At 38.4% G+C, this 21559-nt stretch overlaps 1 protein-coding gene across 1 annotated transcript; it reads right to left on the reverse strand.

The window, feature by feature from the left end:
- Window positions 1-17751: 17751 nt before the first annotated feature.
- On the reverse strand, window positions 17752-19684 carry LOC136216678 (cytochrome P450 726A27-like). Its single transcript, XM_066003223.1, has 2 exons — window positions 18821-19684; window positions 17752-18405 (listed from the first exon to the last, which is right to left on the reverse strand). The coding sequence occupies exons 1-2, from the start codon at window positions 19682-19684 to the stop codon at window positions 17752-17754; spliced, it is 1518 nt and encodes a 505-aa protein (XP_065859295.1).
- Window positions 19685-21559: the final 1875 nt, after the last annotated feature.

A 21559-nucleotide genomic window follows, 5' to 3' on the forward strand; every position in this document is an offset into this window, starting at 1 on the left:
AAAGGGCTTCCATCCTTTTCTCGTCAACCAAAGCCAATTGCTCATATCGCTTCTTCACCCATTCCGTCTCGGGAATCTCTGCTTCCACTGCGATTCTCAACGATCGCTTTTCGATCTCAATTGGGAGGACTGCTTCTGTTCCGTATACCAAGGAGAATGGCGTTGCCCCATTTGAGGTTCTAACCGTCGTGCGATAAGCCCATAACGCGAGTGGGAGCTGCTCATGCCAATTCCGATGTGATTCCACCGTTTTTATGAGAATTCTCTTAAGGTTCTTATTAGCTGCTTCTACTGCCCCATTAGCTTGTGGACGGTACGGAGAAGACCTGTGATGTTCAATGCCATATTCTCGAAAGAGACTTCTTACTTCCCCTTGAAACTGGACCCCATTATCCGTAATCATGTCATGAGGCACTCCGAATCTGGTGATTAAGTGTTTTTCGATAAACTTCCTCATCTGTTTAGACCCCAACTTGCCAAACGACTCTGCCTCTACCCACTTGCTGAAGTAATCAATGGCGACTACAATAAATTTGTGCCCATTCGAAGCATTAGGCCTCACCTCCCCGATGATATCAATGCCCCAAGCCGCGAATGGCCAAATAGGCGCCAACGCATGCAATTCCATGGCTGGTAGATGACTATGATCACCGTGGACTTGACAATCGTGACATTTCTTCGCATATTCGTTACAATCCCTTTCCATGGTGAGCCAGTAGAAGCCTTGCCTTATGATTTTCTTTGCTAACGCCGCTCCTCCCATATGGGCCCCACAAATTCCCGAGTGTACCGATTCCATTGCCTCGCGGGCTTCTCCCGCATCCAAGCACCTCAGTTGTAACCCATCGATGTGCCTTTTGTAAAGCAAGTCATTGTGGATAACGAACTGCTGAGCTAACCTTCTAATCACAGCTTGATCCCTAAGTTCTGACTCTGCCGGGTATGTTCCACTTCTCATAAAATTCACGATATCGAAATACCACGGCTTTTCATCTGCCCCTAATAGCATTACGTCTTCGTAGCATGGTTTGTGAGATCTCTTCAACACCAACGGCTTCGAGGCAAGGTTCCGAGGGTTGTCCCAAACTGACACCAAAGTGGCCAAAGCGTCCGCAACTTGGTTCGGTGCTCGAGGGATATGATAAAAACGACATTCATTGAATCTTAGTGCCAACCCTTCTAGCTGGTCTAGGTATGGACGTAACCTTTCTTCCCTCGCTTCCTAGTTTCCTTGTGCCTGTTCGATGATCAGCTTTGAGTCGCCCCAGATTTCGACATATGATGCCCTTAGTGCTGCTAGTGACTCCAACCCATAGATGCATGCTTCATATTCGGCCATATTATTGGTGAGAGGGAAGGATAACTTCTTCGCCATCGGGATCCTTTCTCCCTCTGGTGAGATAAGTAGTACTCCTACTCCGGCTCCCTTTGAATTAACCGCTCCATCGAAGAACATTTTCCACGGTATGACTTCTATTGCGTTCAAGTGCTCATCGGGGAAATCATAATTTATCTCTTCCTTTTCTGTGTTCAGAGGTTGGTTGGCCAGAAATTCTGCTACGGCCCTTCCCTTGATAACCTTCTTCGTTACATATTCAATATCGAATTCGGACAAAAGCAACAACCATCGGGCTAGCTTCCCTGTTAAAGACGGAGTCCGGTACAGATACTTCACGGGGTCCATCCGAGAAATAATGATCACTTTATACGATTGAAAATAGTGTCGTAGTTTCTTTGTCAACCATACTACTGCCACACACGTCTTTTCGATCATGTTGTACTTAAGCTCGTATTCCAGGAACTTCTTACTCAGATAATACACCGCGTGCTCCACACCGGTGTCTCCTTCTTGGGCCAACATTGCCCCAATAGATCGTTCCTCGATCGCCACATAGAGGAGAAGAGGTTTTCCTAGTTTAGGCGGTCTTAACACTGGTGGATTGGATAAGTAATTCCGGACGTTCTCTAAAGCTTGCTGACACTTATCATTCCAAATTGTGGGTTGATCTTTCCGTAGCAACTTGAAGATTGGCTCGCAGATTGCGGTAAGTCTCGCTATGAATCGACTGATATACTGAACCTGCCCTAGAAACCCTCTCACCTCTTTTTCATTTTTTGGTGCCGGCATTTCCCGTATGGCCTTCACTTTATCGGGATCTACTTCGATTCCCTTATTTCCGATTACGTAGCCTAAGATTTTCCCCGACGAAACGCCGAAAAAGCACTTCTTCGGGTTTAACCTTAGCTTGAATTCTGCGATTCGGGCCAAAAACTTCTCGAGCGCAGCAAAATGCCCTTCCCTTGTCTCTGATTTGACCATTATGTCATCCACATAAACTTCTACCTCCTTTTGTATCATATCATGGAACAGAGTCGTAGCCATTCGCTGGTAAGTTGCTCCGGCATTCTTCAAACCAAACGGCATCACCCTATAGCAGTATGTTCCCCACTCAGTGGTGAATGAGGTTTTTGCTTTGTGTTTCTTAGCCATCTGAACTTGCATGTAGCCCATGAAACCGTCCACATTCGTGTGCAAGACGCTTGATGCTACATTGTCGATCAACACGTCAATATGAGGCAACGCGAATTCATCTTTGGGGCACGCCTTGTTAAGATCTCTATAATCGACGCACATTCTCACTTTGCCGTCCTTCTTTGCGATGGGCACTACATTTGCGACCCAAGGGGGATAGTCGATTACTTCGATGAACCCTGCTTCTAACTGCTTTTTCACTTCTTCTCTGATCTTATCTGCCCATTCCGGTCTCATGCGTCGGAGCTTCTGCTTTACGGGCTTCGCATCGGGGTATGTTGGAATACGGTGAGTTACGATTGATTGATCAATTCCTGGCATGTCTTCGTATGTCCAAGCAAACACTATTTCGTATTTTTTAATTATTCTCTCGAATTCTTTCCTCTCTTCAATAGTTAATTCTTGAGCAATTTGTATAAGTTTAGGATTTTCATCCGTGCCAAGATTGAAAGTTGACATTTCTATTGCATTGATTTCAAATGTAGGCATGTTATATGAATGAGAATGCATGGAATGATCACGATCAACATCAAGCAAGTAAGCAAAATCAGAATTCATTTCATTGATAGTATTGGCGAGTACATCATCTGATTCAAATAAAGCAGTAATACAATTTTCATCATCGGGGTTCTCGGGTTTCTCATAAGCTTCGGAGGTACTGGGCTCGTCCACCGCTCCCATAGTGGCTTCAATGGTGATCACCTGCTCCTCGGCATTCAAATCTAACATCATGATCTCCTCGACGAAGCAGCTCGCCTTTTATTTGCCCTAGTCAGTCACATCATTGAAGATCTCAAAACCTGGCAGAATCTTTCCTTCAGTGCTAGTCCACGACTCGGGAGTCCCCGAATACACCTTTCCGTGCCCCTCATTCACAAAATACCCCTTTAGGCCCACCTTTCCTTCATTACTTGTGTTGGATGGACCTCCCTGCTCATATCCTAAACCCCTCCGGGTTTTCTGACTCTTGAAGTTCGGAAATTCTGGCAACCCTTGATGGTGCGCTCCCAAGCCCATACCAGGGATGAAGCCTCCCTTCATCATCTTCACTACATCGGTGGTCATGCTAGACTCGTAAATCCCAGAAACTTGGAATCCGGAGAAAAGTTGGGGCTCAATTCCCAATGCCGCCACCGAGCTTAATTTTTCCGCTCTGATCGTCACTATCTCCTCCCCGAAGGGGAATTTGATCATTTGATGGAGCGTGGAGGGCACACCTCCCAACTTGTGGAACCATGGGCGTCCCAACTATACGGCAAAGGTTACCGGGATATCCAGCACTGTGAACTCAGTTTCTTCTTCATGCGGCCCCACTTTCAACTTGGCCTTAAAGACTCCTTCAATATGCCTTCGGCTATCATCATAAGCCCTAATCACATTTTCCGAGGCCGTCAAGTCTCCTCTTTCCACTCACAGTTTAGACAAGAGTTTCAACGGACAAACATTAATAGTCGATCCATCATCGACCATCACACAGCTAGTCTTCTTCCCGTTGATTTCCGCTCGGATATACAAAGGCTTATTGTGAGCCTTCCCCTCTTCTGGGAGATCCTCGTCCGTAAATGTGATTTCGGTTTTCTTTCGAGCCATGATTGCCCCTACTAGTGCTGCCGGCTCAGTATCGGTAGAAATAACCAAATTCTGCAGCTCTTTCATCAAATTTTCACGATGGTATTTGGAATGGCATAAAATTTCCCAGACCGTGGACTTAGCTTGTGTCTTCTTCAACTGCTCAAGAACTTGGTCATCGGGCTTAGGAGCCGACCCTTCCCCTATCTCAGTCTCTACCATAGGTGCCTTTCCCTCGGCCACTCGACCTGATCTCGTCATGACGGTGATTTCCGGCTCATCATCCGATTCGTCCCAAATGTTAATAGGAATCCTCCGATCAGCATCTTCCTCGTCCGAAGAACTCTCCCAAATGTCCACAATCATTAAATCCATGACGTGAGGAACGTTCGAATTCAAATAAAAGGGATCCACTGATCCATACAAAGCCCAACCTATCAACTCATCATAATCACGGAGGGACACTCTGCTCATTCTTCTTGCGGCCAATGGAATAGCACCTCGTTGTATGCACATAAGTTGCACCTTATTGCTCATTGTTTCGTGACACTGCTCATAACGGTGCCTCCACCTTCTAGCATAATCCACAAATGGTTCCTCGGGGAATTGCCTAATCCTATCCAGATCTTCCAGGGATCTCGTCCACGGACTATACATTTCATACCTTGCCACAAAGGCACTCCTGAGCGGTACCCAATGACCCATTTCCTCCTCTAATAGGCCTTGATGCCACAACAAGGCTTCTCCCATTAAGGTTTCTGGAAAATGTTCATGTAATTCACATTGCGGAAATCCGGCATCATACATATGGTTGCGGAATAACCTCGCATGCTAAACAGGATCCTGGTATCCACCATACCTAGGCATTGCTAACACCGCATCAGGTGTTTGGTAAGAAGGGGAATCCGGGGTTTGCTCTGCCAGCATCCATACTGTATACTCCTTGATAAATCTCTTCGTCATTGCCGCCCAATCGGTCTTAACATACATCGGAAGCGACATATACAACATTAACGGTTCACCCATCAGTGAATTACAAAACAAGTTGGTGATCTCTTCCTCCTTAAAACCCAAAGGCGCCATGGCCGATAAGTAGAAGTGAAGGTGTTCCATGGGATCTTTGTTGCCATTATACTTACTAACCCTCGGTAACGGACGCTTGATAGGTCCGATCTACATTGCGAAGCGTTCTGCGGTTCTGTCCTCAGCTCTTTGGTACTTTTCTAAGAATGAATCTGATAATTGATCCCAATCATGCTTGCAAGAGTCGGGTAATGAGTGGAACCATTCCAAAGGCTCGCCTACCAGCAAATGGTGGAACCACTGAGCAATCTCATCCACCCCGAAGGATTCAACAAACATGTCATGCATATATTCACGCAGGTGCACCTCGGGATTTCCTCCACCACTAAACAGACCCAAATTAGGCACAATAGTTCGAGACGACCCTTCTCCGGTCTCTTCAGCACTATCTTCATCATACGGTGCTCCACCATCTAATCCTTCATCCATCGGTTCATCCCCTTGTTCCTTGCCAAGGAAGGACACATATAGACCATTTCCTACATTGTTCTTTTCGTCAAAGTCCAGCAACTCCTCTACGTTCTCCTCGAAGGATTCCATCACTACGCATTCTGTCAAACCAACTCCGATCATGCTCACCCTATGATTAGGCAATGGATTGCGCTTAGTGGAAGGGTTTGCTGACGAAGGATCATCTATCTTTTTCTCCTCGATTAAATCCTAGATTTCGTGTTTCAGCCTCTCACAATTCTCAATTGTATGCCCATAATTGCTGTGGAACTCGCAATATCCCCTAGCTTGTATCTGCGGAGGAGGCGGTGTCTTGTTATAATGAGTAAGAGCTTTCAGCAGCCCCTTTTTCTGCAATCGTTCGAAAACTTTTGCGTAGGTCTGATCAAATTTGGCGAATTGCCTCTTTTCGATAGCATTAAGATCAAGCACTTTCACTGCAGCGGACTCTGTACTCTCATTTGGCCCTCCGGCACTATATCCAGACTTCGTCCACTTGGTATAGGCTTTCTTTGGTTCTCCATCCCCCTCAACTGTCAAGGCGCAGCTATACATCTGATTAAAGTCGGTAAAAGGCATATACCGCAGCTCATTCTTAATATACGGCAACGTGTTGCCCACCACCATTCGGATCTGATCTTGCTCAAGCGGCTTCTGCTTCATAACCGCGGCCTTAGCCCTCCATCTTTTCACAAAATCGGAAAAAGATTCCCCAGCCTGTTGCTTAGTGCTCTCTAGTTCCTTCAAAGTGACCTCAAGCATGGTGTTGAAGCTATACTGAGCGATGAATGACTTCGCTAACTCCTTCCAATCCCACTTCGTCACCATAGGCAATGCATGAAACCATGTGAGGGCCGCCCCCTCCAGATAGGTGTTAAACAACCCTAGGACTTGATCCTCAGTCAGGATCGTGTGCTTCATCACGACAACATACTGATTCATGTGGGCAGTGGGATCTCCAGTTCCATCGAACTTTTTCATGTCAGGGAGCCGGAATTTCAAAGGCAAAGCCGTTGCCGATAAACAATTCTTCAAATTATAAAAGTCATGACTCCCGGAACTTCCCCCACGTAGGTCCTGCACCTCTTGAGTGATGTGCTGCTTCCACTCCTCTTCCTTAGCTTTCTCTTTCTCAAGCTGTTTCTGGATATAATCCTGATAATCATCCTCGTTCCCGAAACGGGGACCGGTGTTTACTTCGTTCTCAGCACGCTTACTGCCACTCTTGTTGTCTTTTAGTGCTAGCTGGGCCAAGATTACGGCCAGCTGATCATTGATATTGTTCACAGAGTTTTCCAATTCAGCCACTTTTTCGTCGGTCGCAGACATACTGGCAGAGGACTGAGTATACCCAGACGAAGATGATTCAGAAGCCACAACTACCGATTCGGAACTGTCTACCCGTAGCTGATCAAACTGTCTGACAAGCCGGTTACTCTCGCGAAACCACAACCGCTTAATGATGACGTCTGCGTGAACGGTATTCATTAGTATGTATGCATGATTTTATATGCATGATTCGTGGTGTGTGCGTTTATTTATTTACGGATATATAAGATAAGAAGAACAAACGTTAGTCTAATTACACGTATCACAACATCTCTCTTCCACCCTTATTCCTCCACACACTCGATAGTCCAAGTCTCTGTCCTAGGATTTTGGTTTGGGGCTCATATTGTGGTCCAGGGGACGCATGATGCCGACGATTATTGCGGAAAAGTAAATCATCCATCAGACAACACAGTTCGTTTTAACGTATCAGCGTTCAGTGACTAAGATATCGACCAAATGGATTGTTCTTTCGAAATAACTCGTCTTTTGTCATTTTGCGAGATGCATTAGTTCGGGTTTTGATTCCCTTTGAGCGCATCTCGGTCTTTAGATGTGGTACGAGTTATTTTTTTAGTCCAACCGTTCATTATCGAGAATGACTCATTCCTTTTTATTCGCGTGGGTTCGTGTCTCGATTTTTAGATTACAACGGGATCTTTTGGATCTATCGAGAGACGTAACCACGTGTTTATTTAGTGATGAAAGCACTTTTTATTTTAAGGAACGGACTCATCGCGTAACGTGTTTGTTTTTAGCGTTAAGAATTCGTTTGCTCATTTTGGCTATGTGAAAAGACGGCGAGTCTTATTCGACCGTGCGGTAATCTTTCGGCTAGCGACAAGCTTTTACTTCTTCCAATTTACGGGATATATCATCCTAGCGTGGTTATAGAAAATCAACGTTTCGTTGAATCGCATGCTTATTCGAAGCAGGGATATTACCGTTTTTTTTCATTTAGGCGCGAGTTAAGCAAACACACAGATCGGGCCATATTTCTTGTAGTTTTGGTAACGGTTGAAATGATCGAGCCATTAGTCAAACCCACAGTCTCGTCCATATGGTGCAATCATGCGGTTTAGCTTAATTCGGTTTTATGATTTTAAACGACGTATATACCAGTTCGAGGCACGTATTTGACGGCATTGGTTTGTTTTCTTTAACTACTCTCGGGATTGATGTATATCGTAGATACAGAAGGATTTTGGTCGTTTATTTATTTTTGCTTTTCTTTTATTTTCTTAGTCACTTTTGCGGACACGTCCATTTCTCTTAAGAACGACACAAGGCATAACGTAAGAGCTCGTCTTTTATTCGGAAGGGACGGGCCACGTTTGCGAAACTCTTTACGTTACAACGGGGTCGTTCAAGACAGAAATGTTCTTGGTTTTCGTTTCGTCATAATTTCGTTTTATCCCAACGTATTTAAAGAATGTGAATAACGACTATCGTTAATATAATAATTTTTTTTTAAATCGAGATGTAACTATCCCTAACACCAAACCAATTCATACTAACACGTGCTTACGTCATAACATATTTCCTGAACATGCGCCATTTTCGGGACACGGAAAAGGACCAGATGGGGACCCTTTGGCGCCTTACTGTAAGGGGGAACTTACACTAGCCTCTTTCGAGCGACGAATGGACTCTCGCTAGAGGTTTCGCGGAAATTACCCAAAAGGTTTGCAATAATGCACATGAATGCATACGAAAAGAAATAATACGATCCGTCCCCGTTAAGGGCTTAATACACGCCTTCCGGAATCAAATTTCTCGCTTCCCCAGCAGAGTCGCCACTTGTTAGATGAGGTGCCGCGGCCTAATCTCTCGGGCGGACCGGGGGGTGGACACCTCATGGCGACGTAAGCGGTGATTGGCGCCGAAAGCAACCAATCGTGGAATCAAGCTGCTCGGCAGGACCGGAGCTCGGAGTATGGAAGAGATGCCACCCACGAATGGGAAAATGAACACCGATCCGTTGTGGGAGACCGGTGAGGGTTCGGGAAATTTAGGTACGAGCCGAGAAGGCTAGCTCCTTTCCGGAGAAAGGCTACTAGGCACTCCGACACCGCCCGGTTATGAACCACCGGCCTCCTACTCAGCATGTTAGGCGATAACAGACTAATCGCATATTTCTTTAAGTTTAAAATTCATTTGAAACCTTTTCTTTCTCGTTTTGAAAACCGTTTTGAGCATATATTATTGAAAGCCAATTTGGTAAAGAATCACCCATTTTGCATAAATTTAAAGTATACAAGAGAGAGGGGGAGAAGAAAGAATTGATTTATTTACGATGTGATTTACATGTCGTGTTGCATGTTAATTTTATACTAACTTATTTCCCCCAAAACTAGTTCATTTACATGGTTCGCACCTTAATCGCCGTTGGAACGATTTAGGTGCGTTTTAAAACCCCGTTTGATGAAGTTCACCGGAATCGCCGTTGGAACGATTTAGTTTAAATAATTAAATTGAAAACTCTTTTTGTGATTTATTTTTCCCTTTTTACTCAATGGACTCTTTACTTGTCATAATTACAATAATAAGCATATTAAATCAAAATTCACTCCCAAATAAAGCCCATTTGAAATATGGACCCATAAATGTCCAAAGAATAAAGAAAATAATATAGGTATATATATACATTTTAGCCAAAAAAAAAAGGAACATGAAATAAGGATAAGTGAAAAGATACTATATAATACATATATAAGGAATAATAATGAAAATACTAAATATAATACATTTTTACTTTAAATATGTGAAAATAATAAATAAAACCCCTAAATAAGAAAATATTATTTGTCCCCAAAATAGTTTTATCTAATAATAACTAATATAACCCAAATAGCCCAAAACTATATATATACATACATAATGTAGTTTAAATATCAAAATAATACCCATTTATCCACAAAATGTCTACTAATGAATCACTCCCAAAACACCCAAATAAATATCATTTTAAAATAAAATCCATTATCATTTAAATGAAGGAAAAAGAAAAAGATATATATACATATACTTATATTAGATTAAATCAAAAAAATGATATATAAATATCATAAATAACTATATGTACCAACTATCCAAAAATAATTTGAAAATGTTTATTACATAAATATACATATATGTACAAAGGATTAAAAGCTTAAAAGTTGAGAAAGAGGGACCAAAACAACATTTTTTACATTCCAGCAGATTTACCGACGGAAATTCCGTCGGTAAACAGCCTTTAGTGACAGAAAACGGAAAATTACAGCAACACTCCAATTATTTCCAGATTTATTCAAAAGCTTTAAATTAAGTCTAATTCAATCATTTTAGATTTCCGAACTACCAAAAATGGATCATAGTCAATAACGAAAGTTCCTAAAACGACGTTTTTATTTTAAAACGTTATTCGGAAATATTTTTTTAAAAAGCTTATAATTACAACGTTTTTAATACCCGAACTACCTTTTTATCGGATCACGGTTCGTATTGGGATATCAAAAGGAGGTTTTTATTTTAAAACAAAACCAAATTTTATTCAACACGAGACGAAAATTAAATAAATACGCAAAATTAAATAAAACATGGTAAATAAATAAATAGCTAAATAAATAAAATTATAACATAAAAATTAATAAAGGAAAAGAAATAAATTAAATAAAATAAAACGAGTCTAGTCCTCGGATAATACCTTAAGTTCGGTATCTGAAAGTCGAAGCCGATTGATTCCACGAGTCGTGATTTTCCGGTTTTTTGTGTTTTTTAGTAAAAATTTAACTTTGGGAAAATTTGGATTTTTTTGGGAAAAAAATATTTTCTCCAAAAAATTGACTTTCTCTCCCTAAAAATGTTTAGAGTGAGAAAGCTCCAAAGAATCACCCATTTAAAATGCATGGGGATCCGTGCCTTTTATAGAAAAACGGATCCCCGGAAGAATGGACGACGCCCGAGCAAAATCGGGCGTCGCCTAAGAGGGTTGGGCGGCCGCCCAAGGCATGTTGGGCGGCCGCCCAACCTTCCGTTGGGCTATCGCCCAACATTGTTGGGCGATCGCCCAACAATAGTTGGGCGGCCGCCCAACGCAAGGTTGGGCGCGCGCCCAACTGCCGTTGGGCGTTCGCCCAACGAACGTTGGGCGTTCGCCCGACGTTGTTGGGCGCTTGCCCAACGGCCGCCGGGGCGCGCACGTCCCGTGGCCGTTGAGCGCGCGTTCCGTGCCGTCGGGTGCCCACGCGTCGTGGCCGCCGAACGCGCGTTCCGCGCTACCGGGCACACACGCCCCGTGGCCGACGAGCGCGCGCACCGCGCTGCCGGGCCCGTGCATCGCTCGGACGTCGAGCGTGTGCCATTCGTGGCTGGAAGCGTGCGTCCGACGGACGTCGAGCCCGCGCTTCGTGCTGTCGAGCGGGCGTCCGACTGTCGTCGAACGCGCGTCGGCTGCCGCTAAGCACTCGCACTGTGCCGCTAAGCATTCGTGAGCCATCCGATCGACAACAGCAACCCGCCGTAACTTTTCTTGCTTATTATGTTTATATTTTTTTTGTTTTTCAAAACTTCCGGAATCAACCACTTCAACCATCCTGTTTTTAGGTTTTCGTCACAGGTCCTCCGACTCGGTGTCTACAACGATACCGAAAGTATGTGATAAAATATTACAAAACCAAATAAATTTTTCATAGATCCTAGATTACTAGAAGTGGTTAAGATACTTTTGACCCTTGAACACTCAAGGGTCGAACACTCTTGTCATGATGCTTCTTTTAACTGCTCTTTTCCTGCCTTTCCTGCCTGCCGCTCATGCCTCCTGTCAAGTCGCCATCCGTCATCAGAAACGCAGCGTTAGACCGCTGGATCATAGGTTGCTCATCTCCTCATGGTTTGTGCAAAATAGGATGCTTACAGTCTGTTTGACTTAATCTTTCCCAATCTGCATAAAAACACTTATAAGACATTCTTTTACGTAATTTAACCCTCAAAACACCCTTAATTCATCATAAATAATATGTTAAATTATAGTCAAATTCATGCCTAACACCAAGTACGAATGGTTATTGGCTGTATGTTTTTTAGCCATTGCTTTGCTCGATCCTTTAGTGTAAATGGGAACAACTTTAGTCTGATCACATCGTCCATCACATCTCTTGCATTTTGGAAAGTATCGCACATAATCAGGAAATCTTGTATATGGCTGTGTGGATCCTCAGGAGCCAAACCTTCGTACTGAACCACTGCTTGCAACATATGGATCATTGACGCCTTCACCTCGAATATATTATTCCCCTCATCACGTATAATGATCACAAAATACAAGTTTATTCTGAAAGAGGTACGGTTAGCTAGAATAGTTCCAAGTAGGAAACGATGGCCGAGCCAAAAATCAAACACTACAAGAAAATAACAGTTTACCGATGACAATTTACCAGTGACATATATGTCGTGGTTAGTACCAACGACATACCTACAATTTACGTACAAAATCATTCTACCAACATTATAAACGAATATACCTATAAAATACAAATGACTTACCAACGACATATATTACAAACGACTTTTGTCATTGGAAATTTTAATGACAGTATGTGTCAATGCCATGTCGTTGGTATTACAGAGAACATACTAATGACATAGCTTCAAAAATTCCAAAACTATATTAAAAAAATAGAATTAGTGGTTAAATTAGTCTTTAAATTTGGTAAGAATGATTGTCAAAATCAAAGTTTAGGTATCAATTTAGTTCTCAAATTTGTAATTTTTGACAAATTGACCTAGATATAATTAATTTTGATACCAATTTTTTTATAAAATTTAGAGTAATTTATCAAAATTAACAACTTAAGGGTTTTTTTTTTTGTTGAACTAATACATATACTTAAATTTAAGCTAATTTTATATTGGCAACTAAGTTTAAGGTTATTTTAACTTTTAATTCTAAAAAATACCAACATCTTAGCAATGACATAAAAAAAATACTGACGACATTACGATTTATATAGACAATCTGTTTAATATGCATGTCTAGTTAGACATCTTATAAACTTTTCTGCGTCCAAATTCAGAGTAGTAGCTAAACGTTTCTTCAACTATTTAGTCCTCTTTTTTAGATATGGTATTTTGAATTGGATCTCTAAGTGGTCACTAAAACTATTATTCATGATATATAATCACAGGAGGGAAGAAATTGTGTACCGCTGTTGACACTTTGACAAAACATGAACCCGACTCAATGCTGGTGGGCAGCCAATCTGGGTAGCACCTCCAAACCCAAGCATTGGACAATAGTTAAAGTCTCTTTTGACACTTTGTATAATTGTTGCAGAACATAACGTATCCCCTGAATTTGACGAATGTGCAAGTCTATTTTGTTTTTGTTTATCTAAGTTTACGATGGAAATGTGAATGTAAAAGACTTTGTTCATCTGTGTTGCTGTCTTGTATGTATTCGGTATATATACAGTACCAATGACATATTCTACGATTATATTTTCAAAATTTATACATTTCTACCGACATATTGACGATTATAATTTTATGCCAAAAATATAACATCCAATATTTATATAATTGCGAATGATATTACCAATGACAATAATTTCGTACCAAAATATAGCCTAAAAAATTACCGACAACGTACTGTCTAATATTATTGGTGCCATATTATGGTTAAACTTTACTGATGGCTTACCAACGATTTCAGGTTACCCATGACTTACCAATGATAGTAGACATTAGTAACTGTGAGAAGTATCATATGTTTAGATTCTTTTCCTAGAAGTTACCGACGAAATTGTCGTCGTAAATGCCAATGACAATGGCTTTGTCGATGGTTATTTTTTTACCAACGGAGGAATTGCCTTGAACGCCTGTTTGGATGGTAAGTCATCGGTAATGACTTTTACTAGCGGAAAAATGCTAAATACCGACGACATGAAGTCCTTGGTAAACTGTTTTTTCTTGTAGTAAAAACAGAGTATATAGCAGCTTCGAAAGCAGCTAAAAGGGAAGTTTGGAATGGAGGTTTATTAATTAACTAGGCGCGGTACCTGGCATTTTTAATGAGATTAATAATAGATTTGTTGCTATTGCTAAGGACCCGCAGTCTCATACTACATCCAAACACTACCCCATTCATTACTATCTTTTCGAAAGACAACAACAATTGTAGATGTGAGAATTAAAAGACTGCCAATGATGGGACAATCTTATAGATCCATTTAAAGAATGTCTTACCCACAAAAGGTTCATGATCGTCATGCGAACGATTATGAGAATGTTTATAGAAATAATTGGTTTTAGTCCAAGTGGAAGATGTTGGCGTTTAGTGTCATATAGTCAATTGTTGTAGGATATAAACCAGTTGTAAATGAATTGTTCATTATCGTTTGTTTTGTGATATAGTAAGTTTAACTATATAAAGACATTTATCTTTTATCAGAGCTAATTAAGTTAAATAAAAGAAATCTCGAAGTTTATTTAAGTAATAATAAAGTGTTCATAAAAGTATAAAGTGAGACATAACTTTATAATAAAACTGATAAACTTAAAACAGCCCTAGTCAAGTAATATGTTTTTAGGGATTGACATAATGCTATTGAGACTTGCATGTAATAATGTTTTCTATTATGAACAGAGAGCTGATCTCACAAGCTTTACATATGGAGATATCTAGACAGTTACAAGGATCATGTGAAGGATTTCATTAGGATTTGGGACTCGACTTGAGATAATAGGATGGATGGATTTATCTAGTGTCACCTGTTTCATCTCAAATGGTATTAGTAAGTATAAGTAATCCTCAGACTCAAATAAACATTAACTAGTGATTCTGGATGATGGAGTGCGATGCTTTGATTCTGTGCGAGCATGATCCACTACAGGGGGGACTCTGGGGTGTGTGAGAGCAGAGTTGGATATCATATAAAGTAATTGCAAGATAATTAATGTTAGATTGAGCATTCATCACTCCTAATAGATAGGAGATATATCTATGGGCCTCTTGTGGAAGAATTAACTGAAACCCTTGCAAGGTGATAGGGTTAAGAGTGTAAATGGAGATTTCACTTAACCTGTCTATTTAGAGTTAATTCTATCTGAACAAGTAAAACAGACGTCTCATTATATGTAACCTGACATATTCCATAGTTACGAATTCATCTACTGATATAGCTGAGGAATGATCGAATTATACTAGACCTAACACTGAAAGGTAAACGTTATCGCTCTAGGGGAATGTGATGATTATGATAAAACAGTTTACGCACCCATTCTGTTATATGTTTAGGATTAAATTGATCTAGTTGAATTAATTTAAATAAACATATACGGCTAGCTTCAGTAAGAACCTAATAGGCCACACAGGAATTAAGACCGAATGATGGAATAGTAATTTAACGGAGAGACATGGGAGGGGCGAATTATGTAGTGAATAAATTAGGGTTTTTTAGTTGATTTATTTAGAGAAATATATGGTTAGATTACATTATGGTTAAATCAATTAAAGAAATAATATTGGTTAGATAATATAATGTGATTATTTATCTTTATTATTATCATATCCTAATTAATTATCCTAATGGGATTAGGATAATATTTATTAAATATATTTTATTAGATATAAGATAATGTTTAATAAATAGAATAATTGTCTAAATAGAATAACTAAATTGTTTAGGATTCTAATTTACTAAACCTAATAAAATTGAGATTTAATTAATTGAGCACTATAAATAGACCACCCTAGTATGTAAATTTCGGAAAACACAATATAGAGGAATAGGATTTCTTCTCGTCTCTCACTCGATTAAATTATTCACTCTCTTCAATCTGTTTCTTATATTCGTGTGGATACCGTTAGAGGCAATCTACACTTAGATTGCTATTTGGTTGATTACTAAGTTTCAGTTTTGATTTCTTGTTTGTGTTTGTGATTGACTTGACATCCATGTGGGCACTTCGTTTACAACGGTAGATTAGTTAATCAACCATAGGTACATTTATTTAATTCCTTTCTATATGAAATAACGATGAACGGATCTTGGAAAAGACAAATAGACAAAATAGATAAAAGTTTATATTTTCGATGCACCTAGACTTGTCTATTTTCCTTTTCACACTTGGATTAATTATCTTTTTTTCCTATTTTTCTTTCTTTTCTATAAGCCTATATAAAGGCAAGTTTTTCTTTTTTTTAGGAGACTTTGGATGAATAAAATTTGAGAGAGTTTTCCATTTTCTTTTCGAATTATCGGCATTCTTATGAATCAACGACTTTTGAAGGTTAGCTAGTGGCATTGTGTGTCGAATCAATGATAGCAAACGTTTATCTAATTTCCCACTGCGTCAGTTAGTATCAGAGCCTACGGTTAGCTAACGACATTCGTGTGTGGAATCAATGATAGTTAACGCTTATCTATATTCCCACTGCGTGAGTTGGTATCAGGGCCTATGATTATCTACCGGCATTCGTATGTCGAATCAACAATAGTTAACATTTATCTATATTCCTACTACGTCAGTTGGTTTGAGAGACTACGGTTAGCTAGCGACATTCGTGTGTCGAATCAACGATAGTTAACATTTATCCATATTCCCGCTGCGTCAGTTGGTATCAGAGCCTACAGTTAGCTAGCGGCATTCGTGTGTCGAATCAACGATAGAAAAACACATAATATTGTTTATTAACAAATAAAGAAAATATAGAAAAACAAACCCATTTAGTCCCCGAAGGGCCCTATTTGCCTGACTATCACCTATTGTTTTTTTACAACATTGCGTTTACTTAGTATAACAAAATATTAGTAGAAAAAACGTGGTTAGTAACCCCTTACTAGTGACACATTCTGGTTTGATAGTTGAGAAACCTATATTTGTAGAGGTCATTGCGAAAGCATGTTACACAAAGACTAGTCATGTCAATTTTATTGGACTATTTGTTACGGGTGAAGTTTAGCGAGTTACTAATAATAGTCGTTGTAGTTTGGACCCCTTACAAATACCGCGTATTTATAACGGTGTGGTGTTTTATTCCGTTACCAAAACCAAATTTATCACGCGGTAAATGGATATTCTGAACAATTCAAAGTCTCCATATTCCTCTTAATATGCACTTAGCCATTCAATTATTTGTATTAACCCATTTTTTTATCCTTTCTATATGGTGTAACCATTCAATAACTATGGTTAGACCTTCTAACATCCCTTGTACTCTTTTAATTTTCCTCTCAATATATTTGTTCATTGTTTTTCTAGAATATGTTTGTTCTTATTCAGAAGATTGGGCGCACCACGAAGATAAAAATGAAGTATTTTGACAACCAATATTCATTTCCTCATATTACCCTTTTCCAAAATTGCATTTGTAAGTTCCAATTTTTTCCAATATGGTTTTCCATTTCTTAAGTTCTCTAGATCTATGCTTTTCTGTTTGCAATTTTTTACTTTTATATGGAAACTTATAAATTCTAGATAATAAATTTTTTGAAGAGCATATGTATTAAAAATACATGTCATTCGACCGTGTATTTGTTTTCTATTTTGGTTTGTGTTTTGAGATAATTCTTCGGTGTATGATTTTGTTGTCTTTTTCTATATTTTTGGCTCATTCTTTATTCTAATGTAGAAGTTTCATTAATTGTCTAAAAAATGTTGAACTGTGCTTCCATTAAAGCACCACAATCAATGAGCACTAGCAACTGGCCTTGTCATTAAATATCATATAATTTTTTTGACAAGACATTATTTGAAAGAGAGAAACCAACACAAGAAGTAGGAAATAAGAAGGAATTAACATCTTATTCCATGAATTCTGAAGATGTAATTTTCTTGGCCTGATCTTGAGACAATGGAGAAAATGGAATGGGAATCATGTTAAGATGTTCTTTTCTTTTGAAGGTACCATGAAAAATTTCAGTCATATCAAGATTGGCAGGTGTGATTCCATCAGGTAGTTTCCAATCAAAATGATATAGTAAGTTTGCAAGCAGAAGCTCCACATACGTTATGGCCAAAGTAATTGCTGGACATATTCTTTTTCCTGCACCGAATGGTATTAGTTCCATATTTCCACCTCTATAATCTATTTGACTATCTTCAAATCTTTCTGGATAGAACTTTTCAGGTTCATTCCAAACAATTGGGTCTCTTCCAATTGCCCAAGCGTTAACCATAATTGTAGTTTTGGGGCGAATATCGTATCCCATAATTTTTGTTCTTTCCTTGCATTGTCTGAAAATGAAGGTTATTGGTGGATGTAATCTAAGAGTTTCTTTAATAACTGATTTCAAGTATTTTAATTCTTGAATTCTTGATTCCTCCACTTTTCCCTTTTCTCCAAAGACTCTCCTCACCTCTTCTTGTGCTTTTCTCATTACTTTTGGATTCTTCATCAGCTCTGCAATAGACCCTTCCAGAGCTTTAAAGGCTGTCTTCCTCGCACCGAACATTTGCTACAAATTTATGTACTGTGTTAGAACTTGCTCAATTGACTAGAGTTTAGTTAAAGTAAAAACATATCAATTATTGGTCGAACCATCGAATCAATTATAATGGCACACTTTAAGTCTCTACTTATCAATTAGTAAGATGTGAACATAAGTACAAAACACTACAATTTCAGTGCCAATATTTATGAGATATATGAGGTATCTCTAATAAAAATGCAAATAGCTCTCTTAACTTACTAAAAGTGTAATCTTACAAGTCCATTTTAGTTTAAGCAAGTTTAAGAGACAAATATGACATTTCAACTGTTAAGAGAAAAATTTGAAAATAACAAGGACAATAAGAATGTTCTTAATATTTTTTTTTCCTAATAAAACTAGTCATTTAATCTTTGGATGTTAATTATAAGTAAATACTCACCAGAATATTTGCTTTGATGCTTTGGTTTGTTAATGGAAATTCCCGTTCTCCATTTTTCTGTTGATTCAAAAGAAGATCCAAAAAGTTATCTCCAAAGCTGGTTTGATTTCTGTGTTCATTTATGATGTCTTCAAGTACATTGTCTGTGTCTTTGTGCACTTTCTGCATTCTTGACTTTGCTCCACTTAGAAAATCAAGTAAGAATTTCAAGGAAGGGAATAAATCAGAAGCAATACCAGCAATTACTTCCTTCTGCATATTTTCTAACATAGGTAATATAGTTTGTTCACTTTCCCCATTCTTACCCAATATGGTTATCAGAAAAATATTATCAATCAAATCTGAGATGATTCTCGGAAGATTGACAGATGACCCCTCTTTAGAACCAAGCAATTTTATGAAATTTGATATTTGTTCTTCTCGGACTGATTGGAAGGATAATATCCTTTTCGGACTAAGAAATTGGAGTGTTGTAATTTTCCTTATTTGTCTCCAATAATCTCCATATGGCGCAGATGCCATGTCCATGTAATTGTAACTTGCAATTTCTCGGGAGAGGAGACGTGGACGTTCACTGAATAGGTCGCCCTGAATTTTGAGGACTTGGTTGGCTGTTTCTACCGAAGAAAACACAACTGCCGGGATTTGGCCTTGTTGAATGCTCATTACAGAGCCATAAATTTTAGCCAAATCTCGGAGGCTTTCATGGGGCAGACCGCGGAGTAATTGAGGAATGTTACCTAAAAGAGGAAATTTCCATGGCCCAGGAGGAGGATTTGAGTCCTTATTTATTTTCTTCCATATGATTAATGTTAAAATGAGGCAGCTAAAGAGGATGAGAAAAGAGGGTATTTGAAACTCCATTTTTATGATAATTGTTGTATGAATGTGTTCTTTCAAATTCCTTATCCTATTATATAGTGAAAAACTTACCATAGATGAATTTTTTTTTTGTTTTTTTTCTTTTACACAATGCTAATAAATTTTTTTATGCTAATATATAGGAAGATTACGTAACATAGAGAGCTAATACTAGTAAATTTTTAATGCTAACATATATGGACGGGCACTAGTGTCTAACAGCGTTGCGCAAAGCCCATAACTCTTTCAGACAATGACAGTTTTTCAGACAATGACAATTTGCATATTTAAGTTTGTAGTTGTAGCATGCTTCAGATAACATATGCTTTAATCAATTTTGCCCAAATTGAGAGGACAGATTTTGTTTATTATTTGTGTTTGTATTGATGTTAAGATGATAATTTTTTTAATTCAATGTGGCTTAGAAGCTATTTTCTTATTTTTATTCACCATGCAATATAAGTAATTTTCATGTTTTTACCTCAATTATGCATGAAATAAACGTGCACATAAAATTGTATATACCAAAAATCGTAATGTGTATTCAATCATAATTGTAATATGCACATAATTTGTAATCTGTATTCAATCATAATCTATAATATACAAAATTAATATAATTGTGTAGAAAAAAAAGTATAACATCTTCAATCTTGTAATTTGAATTCAATTAAACATCTTTTTCCAACAAAAGTAGTCTAAAGAGATGAAATATCCTTGCAGAAAAAACAATTATGATTTAGAGATAATGGATGTAGGTCCGATCAATATACCTCATAGGAAGGAGGAGTCTTTATACTCCATTTGGGCTTCCTATTATCCCTTCAAACCTCTAATCATAATAACAAAAAAACGAATTATAAAAGCTAGTGCATATAATAGTATGTATAAAGTGGTTGTATATACTGATTAATGTATTCATATTCTTATATATATCACCCAAATCTCAGTCCTAGAGGGTTGATCTCTCTTGGCAAGCTCAATTATTGCCCTGTATATCTCATTTCCACGATTAGATGTGCCACAAATTTTTTTATATGTATTTGCTAGATAATTATTCATGTTGAATTCTAATTTATCTATGCTTTTGGTAGTAATGTGGCATATATTTGCTCTGATGACAGAGCCTTGCCTTGATGAGCTATATACAGGGCAAGAACAAGTGGATGAGTTGTACACAAGCAATAAAGCAAAATGTAATACCACTATCCAGAAATGGATGGAGAGCATGTAACGCGGGCCTGATTTTGTTTCAATTTTTCTTTGTTTTATAATAGATTTGAACATTTATAAATTATTTATTTATTTATTTTTAATATAATTATATATGTTTATTATGTTTACTAATAATTTGCTTAAATGCATGTGAAATAAAGTAATTGATGCACATCATAAACAGAAAACTTAGTTCTCTACTTAGATCAATCATGGAGGAGAAACGAGAGACCTTGTTGAGTTATGTTACCAATGTTAAATATATATATATATATATATATATATATATATATATATAATAAACTTAATTTAGAAAATTAAGAAAATAATAAAAAAAATTATTACTAAAGTCCATGATTGTTAGAATTAAATTCTACCCATATTTTGGATAAAAAGTCTTTGTTGTTTAGCTAAGTCTTTGTTGTTTAGCTAAGTCAATGTATGGTAGATTTTGTCTTTTTTAATTAATTGGGCTACATGTTTTGATGGAACTCTTATATATAGAGTCCCAATATTATGTATTTTGTAATGTGAGTTGAGAGAAGCCCATAGGGTGAGGCAATAAAAGTTTATGTATTTATCATTTTGTTTTATTATATTTAGAAAACTATTAGCCTTTGAAAATTACACACCAAGTCCATTCTAAATAACAATTTCGGTCCC

The sequence above is a fragment of the Euphorbia lathyris genome, chromosome 1 (genome assembly GCF_963576675.1).
Source record: "Euphorbia lathyris chromosome 1, ddEupLath1.1, whole genome shotgun sequence".
NCBI classification, from domain to species: Eukaryota; Viridiplantae; Streptophyta; class Magnoliopsida; order Malpighiales; family Euphorbiaceae; genus Euphorbia; species Euphorbia lathyris.